Source organism: Dermacentor albipictus, chromosome 2 (assembly GCF_038994185.2).
Source record: "Dermacentor albipictus isolate Rhodes 1998 colony chromosome 2, USDA_Dalb.pri_finalv2, whole genome shotgun sequence".
Taxonomy (NCBI): Eukaryota; Metazoa; Arthropoda; class Arachnida; order Ixodida; family Ixodidae; genus Dermacentor; species Dermacentor albipictus.
The window spans coordinates 22,816,858-22,838,392 of record NC_091822.1 but is presented as its reverse complement, the minus strand read 5'-3'; the positions used below and the strand labels follow the sequence as shown (position 1 = coordinate 22,838,392).

Here is a 21,535-nt window from a genome sequence, read left to right as displayed (position 1 = left end):
GTTTGTGTCAAATGTGCATTTTTCTTGTAATAACAAGAAGAAGGGCGGTTAACCGAAGGGCCCGATTTTTCTTAACAATATGGCCACATCCAGTACGCAGCCCATAAGGGAAGACGAAGATGTCGCGCATTGCGGAAGAGAAGAAGTCCCTGCGTGATCGTTTTTCAGTGGACCTGCAATTAAAGTGTCCTACGCTTTTTTGATTAGTTCGTTCTGCTTGTAAATCACGACAATGGTGGAGGCACTGGGTAAATGTTTGGGACGCCTGTCAACAGCCCCACCTCAAGCCTAGGACGTTTTGCGCGTGTGGAAACAACCGTTCACCACGCCAGCCATCGTCTACTAGGCCTAAGCCCAGAATGTCGCCCCCTACCAAGGAGTCTGCCTGTTACCACGAGTGCCCAAGCCATGGCAGACCTAGGCCCTGCACAGGCAACTCTTCTGACTCCTTGATCTCCCGTGAGGTTCCACAGCAATGCCTACGAGGATGGAGAAGACTGGCTGGAGGAATATGAGCGCGCAGCCAAGTATGAGTGGCATGCTGCACAGAACCTATCACATGTGCACTTCTGTCTTGAAGACGGAGCCCGCAAGTGGTTCCTACATCGCGAGGGAATCTGGCCAAGTTGGGATGAGTTCCACCACCAGTTGCTCCATAAGTTCGGGAGCACCGAAAGGCGAGACTACAAGCAGCGTCTTCTCTTGTCACGGATTCAAAAGCCGAATGAAACTTGCGATGTTCGCGGAGAACATGGCTCGTCTTTGTCGTCGTGCAGACCCCGATATGCCCGAGGCAAAAAAACTCAGCCGCCTCATGCGCGGTGTAAAAGAGAAGCTGTTTGCCGGTCTTGTGCGGAACCTGCCAACGAACGTCGATTAATTTATTAAAGAATCGACGGCCATGAGCGCGCGTTACGCCTACGCAGCCGCTAGTATCATCACCCGAGCAGCACTGAACCGGCAAGCGCCGCAGCGGTGACGGTCACAGACGAGGGTTCCTTGCGCCGGCTGATACGCTAAATTGTTCAGGAAGAAATTAAGAGCTCACTGCCACGCCAAATGAGTGCACAGTTGCGTCGATGGCTGAAGTTGTGCGCCAAGAAATAAAGGAAGCGTTTGCCGCTCCCGAGCCAAATTCCCAGACATGGCAGCCCAGCTACGCAGATGTTGTCCGTCGACCGCCACCTCCGATGCCGACGCCACAGTATAACCAGCAGTCAGCACCGCCATCACCTTGGTACCATATAGGAGCAACTGATGCGACCACCGTTTCGCAGAACCGACATTTAGCTCCCAGCTGACAACAAGCCCTTGTGCTTTCACTGTGGGGAAGTGGGCCACATCTTCCGTCATTGCCCTTATCGCATCGTAGGATACCAAGCGTTCCCATCCACTGCTTCTCGTCGTACTTCTGACGGCAGCCGAGGGAACATCGACGCCAATTCGACGAGCTGGCAAGCCGATTCTCCCGGTCACCGGTCGCGCTCCCCTTCTCCGGGACATTTTTTTGCAGCAGCAAGACGCAGTTCTAGTAGCCCGAGGGCGGTCTTTCAGCCCACGCAGGGGAAACTGAGCGCAGCGACCTCAGAGGGGAAGGTTGCCAGACGTCGAAGCGCGGAAAATCCCCCATTGCCGTCGAACTAGACGCCGATACAGCCGGATGAATTGACGACCGAGTATGTTAGCGCCGGTGTTATTGTATCACTTGAAGGCCACGACATGACGGCACTAGTAGACGCTGGTGCGGACTTTTCTATCCTAACTGAAAAACTGGCGGACAGGCACCACAAAGTGAAAATGAAATAGCCAGGGCCGCACATTAAAGGTGCTGGAGGCCAGCGATGGACACCGACTGGCAAGTGTACTTCAAGGGTCAACGTAGGGGATTCGTCATTCGCCGCAAATTTTGTTATTCTCGCAAACCGCTGCACAGATGTTGTCTTAGGTAGGGGCTTCTTACGCGAGTACGGCGTCGTCATCAACATACCAGAAGGTATACTAACCTTTTCTGGGGATGAAAGTGCAGAACTACAACGCAACTCCTTGCGCATCATAGACGACGTGACCATACCACCGTTATCTTGCCGTCTTGTTTCCGTCATGTGCGGCCCAGAGTTCGATGGGGGAAGCATTGCCGAGCAAATAATTACACTTTTGCTCACTCAAGGTACTGCCACGTCCTGAAGTCTCGTAAAAGTAATGCACGGGCAAACAAAACTACTGCTGACACACTTCAGCGAGCAACGACGACACATTGCAAAATGTGCAGCAGTTGCTTACGTCGACGAGATTGCGGAATTCGGCGAATGCTTTGCAGTAAAGCAAGGAGAGCAAGACGCTTCCGCAGCATTGCCGCTTCTTAACGTGAGCACGAACTTATCACCAGCAGAAAGGCAGTGCCTTGTGGACCTGTTTCACCAGTTTCGCGATTGCTTCTCGTCGACAACCAGAGTTGGTCAGACGCCACTGACGCAGCACCGGATTATCACGGAGGAGACGGCGAGACCAATCCGACAAAACCCGCACCGTGTAGCACCAAAAGAACGCCAAGCGATCCAAGAGCAAGTCAAGAAAATGCTCGACGACCACGTTATCTAACCACCAAAAAGCCCGTGGGCATCGCCGGTAGTGATGGTCAAAAAAAAAGACGACAGTCTACGTTTCTGTGTCGACTACCGTAAGCTGAACCGGGTGTCAAACAAAGACGTACACCCATTACCCCGTATCGACGATTCTCTCGACAGGCTGAGGCATGCCCGCTACTTCTCGTTGATGGACCTCAAAACTCCCTATTGGCAAATCGAGATTTAAGAGATAGACAGAGAAAAGATTGCTTTCGTAACGCCTGATGGGCTTTACGAATTCAAGGTCCTGCCTTTCGGTTTATGCTCAGCTCCAGCAACATTTCATCGACTCATGGATATGGTTCTGTCAGGCCTGAAGTGGTAGACATGCCTAGTGTACCTCGACGACGTCTTAGTTTTCTGGGAAACGTTCGAGGAACACTTGAGATGGCTGCTGGTGGTTATACAAACCATCCGGTCCACCGGCGTAACAGTGAAAGCAGAAAAGTGTCATTTGGTTTCGAGGAACTCCAGTTCTTAGATCATGTTGTAAGTCATCAAGGCGTCCGCCCTGACACCGACAAGATCACGGCCATTGCAAAGTTTCCAATGCCAACGGATAAAAAGGCACCGAGGCCTTTCCTAGGTGTCTGCTCGTTTACCGAACATATAGTATAGCCAATTTTTCACATATAGCTTCAGCGTTAACGCGCCTTACAAGACGTTGCCTTCGTATTGGGCGAAGATGAACAAGCAGCGTTTAATGATCTCTGACTGCGCCTGCAAACACGACCTGTACTGGCTCACTTTGACGAGGATGCTTGCACCATGATTCATACGTACTCTAGCAACCTAAGTCCAGGCACTGTGCTCCTGCAGTGGCAAGACTTAGCCGAGATAGTCATTACATACGCAAGCAGGAAGCTCTCACGTGATGAGTCTAATTACTCAACCACAGAAAACGAATACCTTGTGGTGGTATGGGCAGTTATGAAGTTTCGCCCGTATCTCTATGGCCGTTCCTTCAGTGTTGTCAGCGATCGTCACTAACTTTCCTGGCTGATGAACTTGAAGGATCCATCCGGTCGACTAGCGCGTTGAAGCCTAAGGTTTCAAGAATTTGATATGACAGCGGTGTACAAGTCAGGACGAAAACACTCCGACGGCGACTGCCTTTAAAGTCACCGATTGAGCAGGAAGTCAGAGAAGACGACGAAGACGTGGCTTTTATATGTTTTCTAGACACGGCCACGATTGCTCGTCAGCAGCGGGAAGACAGGGAACTGATTGCGCTCATTGAATTTTTAGAAGACCGGATTACAAATGCGCCCAAAAGATTTGCAAGCAGCTTACCATCATTCTGCTTCCGTAATGATGATCTTTACAAGAACTGTGCAAGCGCAAGCAGCCGCCTACTTGTCCCAACGTGCCTCCGTCAGGTCTTGCAAGCCTGCCACGATGAACCAACATTGGGCCACCGCGACTACACGCGCACACTGGCCCGAGTCAGAGAAATATTACTGGCCAAGGATTACCACCTTTGTGAAACATTACGTGCGCATGTGCCTCGATTCACAGTCGATCAAGAAAAAGAAATGGGCATGGGCAGGGCATGTAATCTGCAGGGAAGATAACCGATGGTCATTAAGGGTTACGGACTGGATTCCAAGGGAAGGGAAGCGTAGCAAGGGGCGGCAGAGAGTTAGGTGGGCGGATGAGATTAAGAAGTTTGCAGGGACGACATGGCCACAATTAGTACGTTACCAGGGTAGTTGGAGAAGTATGAGAGAGGTCTTTGCCCTGCAGTGGGCGTAACCATGCTGCTGCTGATGATGATTATGCGAACAACATTGGGCCAACAACTGTGACGAAATGGAGGGGAGCAATAACCTCTCCAAGACGTGGAACATCCTCCGGCACTTGTTGTACCCCGCAAGCTGGAAGATTCAATCTGGTATAAGATTGGCAAAAGCAAGGCACGCGTTCGAAGGGAACGATGACTATTTCATGAAGAAATTAATTGAGACGTTCGTGGGGGAAACATCGCGAACTCCACTTTCCGACTATGGTGGAGCGCCTAACGAGGCGTTGGACGCCCCCATCACAGAAGCGGAAGTGAGGGCAGATAATGTAAGACTCAGAACGAAGTCGGCTCAGGGCCCTGATGGAGTAACAAACAAAATGCTCAGGAACTTAGACGATGATTCCATTAGTTATCCAACGAAGTACATGCAGGAATGATGGGATAAAGGCATGCTCCCACAACAGTGGAAGGCGGCAAGCATTATTTTAATACCGAAACACGGGAAGCCTCCGCAACTGGCAAACTTACGGCCAATTTCCTTAACTTCATGCGTGGGGAAATTGATGGAGCACGTCGTCCAGACCAGACTGATGGGCCTCATGGAACAGCGCGATCTGTGGCCACATGAGATGGTCGGGTTCCGACCTCACTTGTGTACGCAGGGCGTCATGCTCCAAATCAAACATAATATAATAGACTGAAGGTCTAAAGATGCAAAAGCAATTCTGGGACTGGATCTCACGAAGGCTTTTGACGACGTAAAGCATGAGGTGGTCCTGGAAAGGCTGAACAAGATTTATTTAGGCACCAGGACATATCGATACATCAGGGACTTCCTGACGGGAAGAACTGCCTGCATGAGCTTCCAAACGCTGGAATACCCCAGAATTGAGCTAGGGAGTAAGGGTACGCCCCAGGGATCAGTGCTGTCTCCCCTACTCTTCAAGGTGGCTATGAGGGAACTCCCCGAGCAATTGGCAAAGCTCGAGGGATTAAAATTTAGTATATATGCGGATGAAAATACCCTCTGGGTCAACCGGGGAAGTGATTCAGCCGTCGAAAGCCTGCTCCGAGCCGCCACCGACATCATAAACGATTACGCGGCCGAGAGAGGCCTAACATGCTCGCCGCAGAAATCAGAATTGTTTAAATACAATCCGAAACACTTAAGGTGCAAGGCACTGTCGGAGATCAAAATTAATGTGGCGGCTAAGGAGGTACCAATAGTCGAGTAAATTAGAATCTTGGGCCTTATCCTCCAGTCACACGGCCACAATGGCGAGACCGTCAAGAGGCTGCAGAATCACGCAATACAGACCTTGAGCCTAATTATGCGGGTGGCCAGCAAAGGCCAAGGGTTAAGCAGAAAAATTTGATTAAACTAATACAGGCGTACATATGCAGCCGGGTGAGCTACGCAACGCCATATCTCGATTTGAAAGTGGTGGAAAGAGAAAAGATTGATTCTCTAAGGAGAAAATGCCTAAAAGCAGCGCTGGGACAGCCCATGCGCACATCTACAGAGAGACTGATGGCTCTAGGAGTGCACAACACGTGGGCAGAACTGGCGGAAGTGGTGCGAAGCTCTCAAATTGAGAGACTTAGCACCACGAGGACAGGAAGAGGCATATTGACCAAAGTTGGAATAAATCCGGACAGAGGCTCCACGTAAAGGGTGGAAGTAGATAGGGACGTGAAAAAAATCTGATTATCCCACCCCCCCCCCCCCTTCCTGCCAAAAAACATGCACCCGAAACATAGCAAAGACAGGAGGCATAAACGAGCCGAAGCATTAAAAATTACATTCGGTAAAATTTCGGAACACGAGGTGGCCTATGCCGGCGCGGCGGGAGGTAGCGGCGGTTTTACGGTGGCAATGGCCGTCAGCGGCTGGGGTATTCCCATGACCACTGTCACTCTGCGCGTGCGCAGCATAGAAGTTGCCGAGGAAATTGCCATCGCATTAGCTTGCGCTGGAACGGACGCTAAATTATTTATCAGTGACAGCAAAACTGCCATACAAAATGTTAGCAAGAGAAGGATCTCGCCTTTAGCGGCCAGATTCCTGTGCCATAGAAAGTTAAATATAAAAATGCAAATAATTTGGACTCCGGCACACGAAGCCGTCCCCGGCAACGAGGCGGCCCACGAGCTGGCTCGAGATCTCTACCGCCGAGCCACTACGGGGCCCCTCAATGACCGAGGGAGCGGAGAGCGCATGCTAAAATATGGGGAGATCACGCAGCATTATAGATTGGCTCGTACACTGGTATCCCCGCCAGACCCGAAATTAAACAACAGACAAGCAGTCGCGTGGAGACGACTTCAAACTTACACGTATCCGCACCCGTATCCGCTATGGCGAACCACATGTTCCCCGAGGCAAGGAGCGATAGGTGTAATCTTTGTGGGGCGAGAGGGACCCTCGACTACATAATACGGGAATGTCCGTACTCTCCCGGGCGAACGCACAAAATAGGTAGTAGAGACACCTGGGAAACCCTGCTTCGCAGCTCGTTCTCTGAGCTCCAGCTCCGGCTCGTCCAACTGGCTGAAGAGGCTGCTGGGACCCAAGACCTCCCAGCCTGCATCTATGGCAGCGGCACTCGCCCCCTGGCCTGCGTGTCGGGGGGTGATTAGATCACCTTATCAGTTGGAAAATAAAGTTTATTCTCTCGATTGTCAGCGACGCAAACCGCCATATATGAAACCAGCTGGGCTACTAGAAGCAGTCCGAGTGCCCACGTCCCCATTTGCCCAAATCGGGATGGACCTTCTCGGACCATTCCCGACTTCCAACATTGGCAATAAGCGGGTAATTCTGGCCGCCGATTACCTGACACACTATGCAGAAACCAAGGCCCTTCCAACTGGCACCGTAGTCGTAGCAGCGCGACTCTTTATTGAAAACGTTCTTCTGAGGCGCGGTGCACCAGCCGTGATAATAACGGACAGAGGGACTGCCTTTAGGGCTACACTTCTAAAGACAGACGATTAGATCGAAATGGCGCATGATTGGCGAAGACGTAAGCGGCCATCGAAGAGTCATAAAGGTATCATCAAAGGCTTCCGACCAAGTAGACAGTTCATTGTTGACTTGGAGAAGTTGGTTTAGAGGCGCGATCACAGTAGCGAAATTGTGAATGGATCGTCCAAAACAGGAGCACAGGCGGCTAAATCTGCGTACTGCTTGCGAGTAAGTGGACTTCGGGAATTCAGATACAGCGCGAAGTTTAGCAGGATCAGGAAGAATGCCTTCTTTGGAGACAACCTGGCTAAATATAGTCAGTTTTCGAGCTGCAAGTAGGTACTTTACAAAGATACGCTGGAGACCAGGATTCCCGAGAAAGGTCTGCACTTGATGTAAATGGCGAAGATGGGCGGGAAAGTCTGGGGAAAAGACAATGTCATCGATGTAGCAGAGACAGGTATGCCGCTTCAAGCCGCGCAAGGAGCCGTCTATCGTGCGTTCGAACGTGGCAGGCGCCTTGCACAAACCGAACGCCATTACAATGAATTCATACACGGTGCCTTGTCTTACAAACGCGGTTTTGTTTTGAAACAGTCAGCGTCAGCCATAGGCACCTGCCAGTAGCATGAGCGCACATCTAAGAGGAAAAAAAAAACTCTCCTTGCCACCAGTCACGTGCGTCGTTGATAAATGGGAAGGGGCTTGCATCCTTTCGGGTAATCTTGTTATGCCTTCGATAATGAACACAATATCACATGGTGGCGTCTTTTTTTTTTCTAACAAAGACGACTGCTGACGCCCAAGGACTACTCGAAGGCTGGGTTGCACTGGGTTTGAGAATATTGTTCACCTGGTCATCGATAACGCATTTTTCGGCCACCGGTACTCGGTACGGGCGCTGTCTAATGGGTTCATGGCTCCCATTGTCGATAGTGTGCGAAACAGTCGTTGCGCCGTCGAGTGATGCTGCTTGGCAGTCAAAAAAAGAAGAGAAGCTTTGGAGCAAGTGCGAAAATTCGGCGCGCTGCGGCGTCGTAAGGTCACTGGCAATAGCTGGCGTCAAAGAACGCGGCAGTCACTAAGGAGACAATGCCTCGACATGATTTCATGGCGTCGTAAAGTATTTGGTTCGGCCAATGGCTTTGGGTCACGCACGTGAGAACGGCACCAGTTTCGAACTCGAGGACGGCGAACGGCAGGGGGCAGTGATCGGCGGCGAACTAAGAGTTCAGACGCTGAGAGGAGTACTGTACCGTCATCTAGAGAGTGAAAAGAGATACAAGAGCAGAAGACCAGGCAGCTATAAGGGTGTCTCCTGAAGCGGCGATTTTGCGACAAGGGTCCTTGTGGTCAGTGATCATATCTGTCAAAAATGGAAACAGCTAGATTTCGGCGCGGGCGCAGTCGATGATTGATGATCAGTGGAGAGAACGTCCCAGCCTAATATGACGTTGTGGGAACATGATGGTAACTCGATGAATTCGATGACATACAGGACCTCCTGAATGTTGACACGAGTGGCGCAGGCGTCGGATAGCTCGACGTGCTGCGCGTTGGCAGTCTGACGAGACAGTCCAGAAAGCGGCGCCGTCCCTTGTCCTATTTTGCGGTAAACACGGGCATCAATCGCTGAAAGTACAGCAATGGTGCCGACAAGAGCTAGCGTCAATATAACTTCTATTGCGACTTCAATAACGTTTTTCGGGGAAGTGTGAGGCCTTATACATTTCGCTGACACCGCAGTTCTCGCCATCTGAACTGCAATTTTTAGCTTTGCATGTGCAGAGGGCTCCGCCGGTGGTTCACGGGGGAAATGGAATGGCGGCGAGGAGAAGGTGAGATTGGGGTCTCGGGGGCAGAGCTGTGCAAACAGTTGGGGCGTTGTAGCGCATATGGACGCACGTTGGAGGCGACTATATGTCTCCAGCCCGATTCAAAGGATACGCAAATAAACCACCACCATCGTGATCACCAGGAACAAAGCTGCGCATGTCACACTAAATGTAACAGCTAAGCGCAGCTAAAAGGAATACGCACAGCGTAACGTTGTTCACGCCCACAGGATGCGGTGTCATTGTGAGCAGTGTGTCACTCACCTAAAGCTGCGTAGGCGACAACAGTCACGTTTGATGAGACAGGGGTTATTTGATGGGCAGATGTGGCTGCGACAAGCTGACCACTGATTGTGTAGCCGAATACCTTAGCGCCTGCGAGGCCACTTCGGAGAGCTAGATGGCGGCGTTGGATTGATGCGCCAGTACATGAGATATCGCAGAATGTCGCGCTTCTATTTTGTGTGATTGTTTGGGATGGAATCGACTGGACAAAAATTGTGTTCTCCTGCAGGCAAGGCCTCTTACCGTTGCCGCATTTGAATTGTACTATAGTCAACAAAGCTTTCGTGACGCAAGTGAGGAATATGGGAAAATATATGTTCCATGTTCTGTTGCGCCAATCCAAGCTTGCGTTAGCTGGGAGATGTTATGCTGTGAAGATGCCATTCCAGAAAGCGGCCAATTTCGCCTTCAGCAGAGCACCCAGCTATGCGAGTGCTGCGCTCGCCGCCGCTGCAGTGTGGCGGTGGCTTATCGGCACTGTGCAACATTGTCATTGGGGCGCCAAAACTACGCGCTCTTATGTAGGCGCTTCTTATGAATGTTCTTATGAAGGTTTATATCAGGTTCTTATGAACATGCAATGGTGGCGTAGAGGTAGAGCATCCGCCTCGCATGCAAGAGGACCATGGTTCAAATACTGGTGCCGCGCAATTTTCCACCTGATTAAAAAAAAATTGCGCGTATTGTTAAATTGCACAGGACAGCCTGGAGTGCGGCCTGATCCCGGTGACGAGAACCGGTGACGCATTCCCTCACCAGAGCAGGATTGGCCACTCTGGTACGGTACTTATCCACAACCTCCTATATGAATACAGGGGTGCGTGTTTGGCAGTCCTTCTCAGATCATGAACAACAGATTTCCACTATCCCTCAAGAGAAAAGTATATGACAGCTGTGTCTTACCAATAGTCACGTATGGGACCGAAACCTGGAGGCTTACGAAAAGGGTTCTACTTAAATTGAGGACGACGCAACGAGCTATTGAAAGAAGAAAGATCGGTGTAACGTTAAGGTATAAGAAAAGACAACAAAACGAACGCGAGTTAATGACAGCTTAGTCGAAATCAAGAAAAATAAATGGGCAGGACATGTAATGGGGAGGGAAGATAACCGATGTTCATCAAGGGTTACCGACTCGCTTTCAAGGGAAGCGCCGCAGGGGGTGGCAGAAAGTTAGGTGGGCGGATGACATGGATGTATTGGGATGATTTTCGCATTTTTGGAGTCGTCGGGTTAGCATGATTGCAATAGGAATTTTCTAAATACGAGACCCAAGCATCGGCTGCACCGCTCTGCGTATCTCTTTAGAAAATGCAGGGACGACATGGCCACAATTAGTACATGACCGGCGTAGTTGGAGAAGTATGGGAGAGGCCTTTGTCCTGCTGTGGGCTGATGTAGGTACTGTCTGAGTCGCTGCCTCGGCGACAGTGACATTGTAGTAAAAAACATATCTTGAAGGCTGTGCTTTCGGGACCTCTATGGGGCGCCGGAAGAGAATGCGGAGTCCGAAACATGCCGAGGCCACCATGTTTTAGACACGAACCCTTGGCAAATAGCGATAAAACAAATCACTCCCTTTAGCAGAAGCCAACCGCTGACGGATCACCATCATTCCGATCCTAGTTTGTTGAGTAGATTGTTTTCGTAATAGCTTTGCCCCTATTAGCTCACTGCCCCGGTCGCCGAGTAACGTGTATACAAGAAAAATATTATGCACTATATTTCATCAAAAACTTGCGGCTCAGATTTTAATCGATATATTTTTAACTAAGGTGCCAATCGTTCTTTTATTGCCCGTGCGTGCGCGAAGACTCCACTTGTCTCCAGTGCACTTTTCCGCAAACTGCAGGAGCGGGTTATTGCATGCTGCTCCTTATACCCTTATTGTTGTTGTTTAATAAGAAGCCAACAAACACTGAAACCAAGGACAAGCATAGGGGAATTTACTTGTGCTTAATAAATAAAAAACTAGCGCATTTTATTTATTTATTATTTTCAATACTACCAGTCCCATCAGGCACCATAGCAGGTGGACATGCAAAAATGAAATACATGGTAATAAACGTGCACATATATATATTACGTGTCAATAAGCCAAACAAGGAACGTAAAGGAACAAGATAAGAATACACAATGAATGGCTTACAAGAGTTGCAAGGCATATTATGTGAATAAGACTGCGTTACTGATTGCTTGATAGGGTTCTAACCATGATGTGAGCTGAGATAATGAGTCTGCAGAAATGACTGAAGGATCGATGCGATTCCATTCTTTTATCACGAGGACGAAATAAGAGAATATGAATGTGTCATTATGGCATGAATATTCTGTTAAAGCGTGTGCATGTTTCTGTCTCGATGATCGTGACTGCAAAAAACATATACATTTTGTTAGGTCTATATTATAATAGTTGTGAATGAAGTTAAATAAAAATTTGAGACGTGCTTGCTTCGCTCTTGATGAGAGCGTCGCTAAACCCGATATAGCAGCAAGGTTAGTGGGTGAATCTGTGGGCTTATACTTGTCGTAAATAAACCGCAGCGCTTATCGCTACTTTTTTTCCAGTTTAGTTATCTTAGTTACTGAGTGGGGAAACCAAACTGTGTTAGCGTACTTCAACACCGGTCTAACGAAAGTAGTATACGCGATAAGCTTAGTCAAGGTTAATGCGAGGCGGAGACATCTTCGGAGATAAAATAGCTTGCGTAATGCCTTCGAGGTCACGTTGGCAATGTGCGCGTCCCATCTCAGGTCAGAAGTTAGAGTGATGCCTAAGTATTTATGCTGGTGAACTTTCGTTAGCATGGTGCCGTTAATAAAGTATGGAAAGTCGTAAGGTTGTTTTTTTTCTTGTTACCGTCATGCAAACTGATTTAGTTGTGTTTATCGTCATTGGCCATTTTTTGCACCATTCATTTAGCAGGTCTAGTGAGTTGCTAAGCGAAACATGATCTTCGTAGGTGTTAACTGTTTGGTAGAGGATGCAGTCATCAGCAAACAGTTTGATGTTACAGTCAATATTTCTGGTTATGTCGTTAATGAAACTTAAAAATAACAGTGGCCCCAACACGGATCCTTGGGGGACGCCTGATGTGACAGGCACTGTCGCAGATTCGACATGCTGAAATAGTACGAATTGTGTCCGGTTTGTTAAGAAATCTGTTACCCAGTCTAAAATTTCCCCATCCCCAATAAAACCTCGCAATTTTGTTAATAATTTACTGTGACATACGCGATCAAATGCTTTGGAAAGGTCTAATAATATTATATCAGTCTGGCTACAGTTATTGATGTTAAATGCGAGGTCATGCACAACTTCCGTAAGCTGCGTGACGGTTGACAATCCATGGCGGAATCCGTGCTGGTGTGGCGTTAATAAGTTGTGTCAAGAAAGTTTGTTAGGTGTTTAAGGCTGATATGCACGAGCATCTTGCAGGCGGTGCTAGTAAGAGATATTGGTCGATAATTAGAGGGCAATGAGGTGTCTCTTGTTTTGTGTATTGGGATGATTTTAGCATTTTTCCAGTCGTCGGGTAAGGATGATTGTGATAGGGATTTTCGAAATATGAGGCCCAAGTATCGGCTGCTCCGCTCTGCGTATCTCTTTAGAAAATGGTTTGGAATGTCATCTGGTACGCATAATTTTTCAGGGTCAAAGGTGAGCAACATGTTAAGAATACCCGCTTCAGATATGATTAAAGGATCGATGCGCGATGTTGAACTGCTACTCAAGTCTGACACGTTACCGTCATCTTTTGTGAAGTTCGAGTGAAAATAGTTATTTACGCATTAGCGTTGTTAGTTTTTTCCTCAAGAGACAAGTCCGATAACGTGTCTTTAGTTGGGCGAAAGTGGCTCCTGAATCTCTGAGGGCTGTTTGTCAGAAAGTTAGGCAGTGTTACATGAAAATAATGTTTTTGAGCTTCTTTGGCTCTCTCTCGAGAGTGTGCTACTGCGCATGCTAGTTTGTTAGTTTTGGATGGGCATGATCCATGATTTTTAACCGAGTTACGTATCCTTTTTACGTGACGCTTTGAGTGGACGACTTCCCGAGTTATCCGTGGGCTTGTTGTTTGTGGTCGCTTGTTCTTTAGCGGAACATAGTTAGTTACGCAGTAGCAAACCATATTCTTAAAATGAAGACAGGCTGTGTTCACATCGATTGACGGGTCGGAGGTTATTTCAGTAAAGGTATTTCAGTAAAGGTAAAGGTATTTCAGTATTCGTGCGCAACGTGGGTTAGAATGCTGGTGTCATACGCCTTCTTGAAGTTGAGTACTACAAACGTACTACAACGCGTTCTTATCGAGCATTCCAGAGGCAACAAGCATAGCGGTATGTTCTGATATGAAATGCCTTCAATAATTTCTGTCTCTACTTGGTGCCCTGAAAAATGATCACTGATTAGTATAAGGTTAAGGGTATTGTTTGCTTAACCTTGCTTACGCGTCGGTTCTAGGATTATTTGGTGAAGGTTAAATGATAACATTAGGTCAAACAGAATTTCTGAAGAAGATGATGTGTGATGCATATTTACCCAGTCTACGTCTGGAAGGTTAAAGTCTCCCATAAGGATAATTCTAGAGTTGTTAGCATACCGTTGTAGAAACTCAGGAATGGCAGAAATGCTCTCATCACCCGAAGAGGGGCTTCTATAGAAGCAATCTACACAAATAGTACTGTTGCTACAAAGAATCCTGCAAAACACGCTTTCAGCACTTGACACATCTGGCAGTAAACCAAATGGAAGGTTTTTATTTATCACAAGAGCCACGCCACCACCACGGGAACCTGGATCTTTTTGAATGACCAAATAGTTCGGTGGAATGATTTCATGGTTGGAAACATCCGGTGAATGCCACGTTTCCGTGACGGCGACTATATCAGGTTCGCGATCAGTTAACAGGTTTTCGAAAGATTCTATTTTGTTTAGTAAGCTTCTTGCATTTACATTTATGATTGTTTGTTGTCTTATCTAGCTCTTCTCCGCATCATTGGCGGGCCGTTTATTTTGCTTGATTTCGCTTCGTTTTTTTAGGGGTACTTTGTCATTGGTTTGGTCGTCCCGAACAAAGGCGCGACTGTTCATGCACGGTTTGTCGAAGGCGAGTCGTGTTTGTCGCGTTTTTATTGATCACTGTTCCATAGTTTCTTTCTAATGTCCCGCATTCTAGGAGAAAACCTTCCCCAATGGCAAATTTTGAGCCTTTAAGTTTAAAACCTTTTGTCAATATAGCCGATTTGTCGCGGGAATTTAGAAGTTTAAAAATTACCGGCCTAGTCTTTTTCGCTTGCGGTCTGCCTAACCGGTGTATGCGTTCTATCGTAAGTGCGTCCAGCTATAGGATATCTTGTATGATATCTCTGCTAACTATCTGCTCAAGACTGTCGCTCGTTTCTTCTTCCAATTCCGGTATGCCATAAGCTATTAAGTTAGCTCTCCTGCTTCTGATCTCAAGGTCATTGACTTTTTGTTCCATTGTTTCTATTACGCGACTCATTCGGGAAGTCTCGGTCTGACAAGATTGTACTTTATTTTCTAGAAGTGCTATGGCATCTAATTTGGCGTCTATATCTGCAAGACGTTCTTCCTTTATTTATTTCATATAAGCAGCAATTTCCTTCAGTTGCTTCACGATGTCCTTTAGTTCAGGACCGGGGTTTGTTTCGACGTTTCCTGATAACAGTAGTAACTTCTACAGAAACACAGCCATATCGAACACCCCGTGACATAGCTGCGGGTGCGGCTGCACCACCAACAATTGGTTTTAATTTATTCAGCACAAGTAAGTTCCCCCATGCCTGTCCTTTGTGTCAGTGTTTGTTAGCTCCATATAATATGACTAACAAAATTATTGGGCCCCTCGGTTAATTCCCTTCCTTCTCGTTTGCTGTTGTTGTTGTTTTGTATGTTGAGAAATAGGGGTTCCTTTAGAACCTTTCACAATTTTCACGAAAGGGCAATTACTACATCTGCATATATTGACACTGACAATATGTTACCTAGGGGTTAGCAGGTTGATTTGATTAGGAGAGTGTCAATGGAACATGAAAAGGAAAAAATCTATTTGATAAAAGAAGCACAATCGGCAAGGCTAGCTATTGGGCTAAGTAGCTTGCTTGTGAGTACAGCAAAGAAGAAAGGACGCGCTTGAAAAGCAAATGAGGCTGTCTTAGATAAGAATTTGTTTACAGATACTTATGGAAGCTTGTCTTACACAGGCACTTGGCTAAGAAAGGGGCACTCCGCGCGTAAGCATGACTCCACGCAAGAATTTGATTGGTGCTCAGGTTGTACGCAACGCGCTTATACTGTATCGCGTCACTTCCTGGATCTTGCACTGAGTGGTTTCACTGAGCGCAAATGCACGGTTCCTCAAGCGAGCAACTGTAGCAGTTAATAATTTCTTCTGCAACTTATAAGATATTAGAATTGTAGCTCATACAGCGGATGAAGTATGAAAAATTGGAACGTATATAATAACTATTAGTATTACCATACATAACAAAGGACTCTCGCCTTCGACCTGTTTCCTGCACTAATTTACCTCCAGCGTGCGAAACAGACAAAGAATTGTCGGTTCAATGTACCACTTTTGTGAGTACTTGTAAAAAAACACATGCAAATACTCTCCGCGACTGTAAACGAGGACTTTATTTTTAAGTTGCACTTGACTTTTGGAGTTCGATAAGGGCTTGTGAAATTTCGCCATCCACTGCCATCAACCGCAGCCCGTTTTCTGTACAATGGTTGAGCACGTACTAAGGGCGCATCCTTACTTTCTGGAAGAAAAAAAAGAAGAAACAGAAAAAATGTATTAGTACACCCATCCAAATTATTAAATTGACGTCGCAACATTGATTAGTGTGCACGTGAGAATTATTTATTCATTTACCTATTTATTTAATTGCAGTACTAGCAGTCTCACCAAGAGCAAAGCAGGTGGACGTTGCACGCACATCTACAGAAAGATAGCTTAGCGTAACAACAAGAAAAGCTACAATAACTATTGTAAGAGTCTCTTTGACCATGGAAAGTTCAATATTCTTGTTTAGCAGAACAGTACTAGTAGACAATAAATCAGATATTGCATAAGCTATAGAAACAAGATCGCTAAAGTGATCAATCAAATTATGCAAAACTTATATAAATAGCGCACGGGTGATCTTAGTTGCGATGGGAGGTGCATAGCTAGTATGCGAAAGAAAAGAAGCCAATTATTAGACGAAGAAATTTATTCATGTACCCTAAAATCCCGAGGGCATTACATAAGGGGGGGGGGAGTAGTATACACCCATTAAATCAACTCACCAATCAGGTACAGAACGGATATATAGATAGAGACGAGCGTAAGCTAATATAAAGGCAAATCTTACGAACTAAAAAGGAAAACATAACAGAATAACCTAACAAGGCTGAGCATTCACATCCTGAAATAGCAGTCAAGTGAACGAAATTGTGCATGATATATATTGTGTTTAAAAGATGATATACGCACATAAAAAATCTGAGACAATTATACAGTCATTCAGACACCAAGTTGTAATTTGGGAGTGATTTCGTCATGGTTTGTTATACAGACAATATTTTTTGGTAGTTGATTCCAATGATTAACATCGAGGACTAAAGGCGAATATAAATACAAGTTTGTTCGGGCGAAGAACGGTTCTAATTTGAATTCGTGGTCTAGTCGAGCAATTATTCGACGCGCAGAGTCGATAAGCAGACATAGATGGGAACCGCTGTGATAGATTTTCTGAGAGAGAGATAAAAGACAGTAGTTTGCGCGATTGCAGAGACGTTTAGGGACATTTTATTTCCGGTAATGCTGCATGTCTGACAGTAATTCTTTGTTAAGAAACGGGCACTTTTGTTCTAAAAAAAATCGAGTTTACTTATGAGGTACGTGTAGTGAGGGCTGCAGATTTGTGCAGCATAATAAAGTTTAGGGTGGAATATTTCATTATAAGCTAAAATTTAGTAGCAGATTTGGCGAAATGCAAGTTATGCCTACTGAATCAGAGTAAGTTTAAAAGCGCTGCTTCTTGCACTGTCAATAGGTAAGTTCCGCGAAAAAACAGACGCTCAATTAAGACCCAGGTATTTAAAGTTGAATACTTGTTCAACTGGGTTGTTATTCCGGGTGTAGTGATGCGTTATTTGGCTCAATTTTGTAGAGAAAGGAACATTTTTGCTTTTGTTCACGTCGACTTCCATCTGCCAGTCGTAGCACCATTTACCTTACCTATTTAGGTCATTCTTCAAGTTATTAGCATCTTCAGTGTTAGTGACCTTTCTTCATATCACGCAGTCATCCGCGATAAACATTGCAGTGGAAGTCATAAAATCAGTGATATCATTACCGGAAATTAGAAATAGAATCGGTCCTAGCACAGATGCGGGTGTGTAGAGCGGTTTGTGTTTTTGATGTTCCCAGAAAGTTATTGGGTGATGATAATAACGGACACTATACCACTGCATAATTCTTTATCCTCATGCAGCAGGAGCGATAACACCGATGCGCCATGGCGAACGCTAAACTAGTTCAGAGCGAATCAGCGCTTATTTCGCGGTGCACGTGTCGGCGAAAAAAGAAATCTACTCATCTCGTGATATCCTGGAGCGGCATTTCATAGACAAACGTTACGAGGGCTTGTTTCGCTCAAAAGAACAGCGTGGCTAAACCAGCACCAGTCAACATGTCTTAGGACGCATGATTTGGCCTGTATAATGCAGGCTGTATTTACGTAAATTACCGGCACACCCTTCATTGCGCCTTTTCTAGATTTTTCTGTTAGTCGGTGCACGTGAAAACAACATGATGTTAGGGTTTCATGACAGAGTGAACAAAGGCATTGTGTGCATCGATGCAACGAAACATTATGTGTGTGAAAAACATCACAAAATCAAAGGTATCTAATATTTATTTATCACCCTTCTGATTTGCTAAGGGGTGTGCATGATTTCTACAAGCTTTTGCATAACAAATGAAATATTTTCGCCCTAATTCAATCGTCGATTGGAATCGGAGAACTTTTGATCTGTTCTTCATTTGAAAAGTTGTTGATAAATTCTAGTATTTTGTACAGTTCAGTCGAATACTTCACATCATCAGTTTCACAAAATCACGGCTGAAATTGAAGCAATAATGGTATAATTAGATCAAAATGCTACAACACAGCTCAATTTTCGATGAGACAGGGCAGCAGATCATATGGTAGTCTATATGGGCTCTGGCATACTTAAATTGGAATGTATTACAACAACCACTTATACCCTGGTCATTTTGCCTGCACAGTATCAGAGAAGTCAGCACATATACCTATTGGCCTAAGTTAGTAGGGAACTCGGGTCACTGGCAATGGTGAAAGAGGCTTGATACGGTCACTGAATGCTGTAAAGGGCGTCTTCGCGTTTCTAAAATTCGAGGATGTGATGACGCCCTGGGCTACGTTGCGGGGGTGTCTGACGCGAGAGCAGCATCCTATAGGCAGATTTAATTTTTCTATTTTTTTAACATAGATGCAGAGATGTATTTGCCAGTATGTAAAATAATTTCTAAAAAAAGAATGTTTCCTGGTGGTAACTTGTGTTTATTGTATACTTCTATGAAATTTGTTATATCTTTGTATATATATATATATATATATATATATATATATATATATATATATATATATATATATGTGTGTGTGTGTGTGTGTGTGTGTGTGTGTGTGTGTGTATATCTATATATGCGTATATGTATGTATGTATGTGTATTATTTTGCATTCTTGTGATGTCTGTGATTGAGTCTGTGTTAAATAATAATATGGAAGATAACAGATTGTAACTGTAGACTGGGAGTTACGTTACACAACTGTATTATAAATAGTTTCTATAACATGAAAGTATCTACATGCGTTTGTGTTTAAAATACTGTTATATCCAAACTTTGCGCGTGATTGTATTGCTGCACCAGCCGCTAACGTGCCTGTCTGGGAGACCAGAGCTTTGCCAAACCGAAGAAATTTCGGCTTTTTTCCGGCTCTCCCTTTTTCCCCTTGCATCCAGTGGTAAAAATAAAAATCATGATGATTATCGTACTCCAATGTGGGTAATCTTGCAATTCCATTATTCGAATCTCGATCCCAAACAGGGTGACGTTGCAATCCCATTAAAACTGTTGCCGAAGCGTCTGTAGTGAACTTTCATTAGAAGTTTACATTGTCTACCAAAGTTACGGATATGGTATAAAATGACGACACCAGCGCTCAAATGAGAACGAGCATATATTCTATTCTTTGAAAAACGCACATGTTTCAAAGATGTTATGATGCCGGGAAAAATAACTACGTTTTATTTACAGTACACGTTATGTTTCCGGTTTAAATGTTCTATTAAATATAACAATAAAAAATTAAAAAAAAGAACTGATCCCAGCTACCGATCCCTCCTGTTTTTCATCGCAGAGGACGTGGGGTGCCTGGTGATCCGAGTTCTTCGAAGCAATCGCCACCTTCTGTTCCATCAAGCTAACAGGTTTGGCACACGGGTTGTTTGAGTTCACTTTGTTCATATGAATGCATACTATATACGCACCTGAATGTCCTATGTGCTTATATTACATTTTCATCTAAATAACAATCCTGAGCGAGTAACTATATCGAAAAACAACCTAAGTGCGCACGATTCCTGGAGTAAACGCTTCGGGAAGTACACAAAAGAAAGCAAATTGCGTACTTCCAGTCTCATTTTTACAGCACTGAGCCCGGGTGTTGGGAGAATTGCACACTGTAAGACGTGCTATCAGCCGCGAAAAATACCTCGCTCATATTTTCTCTTTCAGGTAGAAAAAAAAATTAAAAAGCCACACCCACGCATAATATTTGGCACGAACGTTCTACAGTGGGACGACGAGGGCAATTGCTGCTGCTCATTATTACAGTTTGTTGCAGGACAGAACAATATTTATAAAAAGCAATAGAAACAATTTCATTTTTGTTCTCTTGACCACGTTTAAGGTTGACAGCAATCTCAGCGTGAGCAAGTACGTAATCAATCCTTTCTTGAAGGTATGTGAAAGCCAATCTCCACTCGAGACTCGTGATTACTATTAAGTGCAAGATATTAGTTCTGTCGCCTGCAACGCGTCTTGTTAACGCTACTCATTGAGTAAGGTGTGCATCCAAAAAAACTTCGCCAAAGCTTTTATTCTTTGTGGTTAGTTCATAGGGCACATAGTTTAAACGTTATATGCGGAAATCTTAAGTTATACTCAAAATTATTAGCGGAGAGTTATATGAGCTCTAGGGTCTGCTTTACAGAGACCACTCAGAATACTGTTATGCTTACTTGAAAAGTAAAAGAAGGATGGTGTGAACTGCAAACGCACCTGTTGTAAAAGTAACAGTGACGCTTCCCTTCGTGAACACAGGTGACAAGCAAGCGCATGGGTGCTGTAGCGCACACGGCGCTATCGTCTCTCGGTGTGCTTAGAAGCCCACACTGTCCGCATCGCTAATCGTGTTCAAGACAGTGCTCGGGCTGCCACGCCAGACGCAGCCACCACCAGAGTAGAACGCCCCCTTGTAAGCACTCGCTTACTAACTAAATAAGCTAGCGTGGTGTCAGTGAGCACAGGCAGCATGAAACCTTCCCACTTCAGGACCGCGGACGCTCGCTGTCAAGACGCTCTCGTGAAAAATCCCGACAGCAGCAGCTCGAAAGGACTTTCGTGCTGTCTATCGCTTCAACGCGTATTCGGTGCTGAGAACACAGCGCAAGCCTACTTTTCTCCTCCGCGACGCTTCGCCTGATTACTACCTCCGGACATCGCTCAACGTTACCTCCACATTCCTCTCGGTGGGTGTACGTTGCCCCACGCCCAGTTCGTACTTTCCGCGGCGCGCGATTCCAATCACCCCTAGACGCTCTCCTCGCTCACTTGCTCCGCTGCTTCAGACACAGCCGATTTCGCGAGCTGGCCAGTTGCGCTTAAGTTTATATAAACCGCTCCGTGGGACCGTGTGGTGGTACCATTGGAAGGGTGGTACCGTTGCGTCCCGCATGGAGGCGCGGTGGCAAGGAGAGCG

The 21,535-nt window shown here is 45.9% G+C and overlaps 2 protein-coding genes across 4 annotated transcripts in view; one reads left to right on the top strand and one right to left on the bottom strand.

The window, feature by feature from the left end:
- The window catches only part of LOC135897938 (testis-specific serine/threonine-protein kinase 1-like), a 330,453-nt gene extending 310,456 nt beyond the window's left edge, over positions 1-19,997 (top strand). The window contains exon 12 of the mRNA XM_070533514.1: positions 19,913-19,997. The gene's annotated coding sequence lies outside the window, so the exon portion shown is untranslated. The remainder of the gene's footprint in view (positions 1-19,912) is intronic.
- The window catches only part of LOC135897880 (receptor expression-enhancing protein 5-like), a 142,263-nt gene continuing 136,817 nt past the window's right edge, over positions 16,090-21,535 (bottom strand). For all 3 annotated transcript variants that reach the window (XM_065426572.2, XM_065426571.1, XM_065426573.2), the window contains one exon: positions 16,090-16,242. In XM_065426572.2, the coding sequence (XP_065282644.1) occupies positions 16,236-16,242 (7 nt within the window). In that variant the 3' untranslated portion in view covers positions 16,090-16,235. The remainder of the gene's footprint in view (positions 16,243-21,535) is intronic.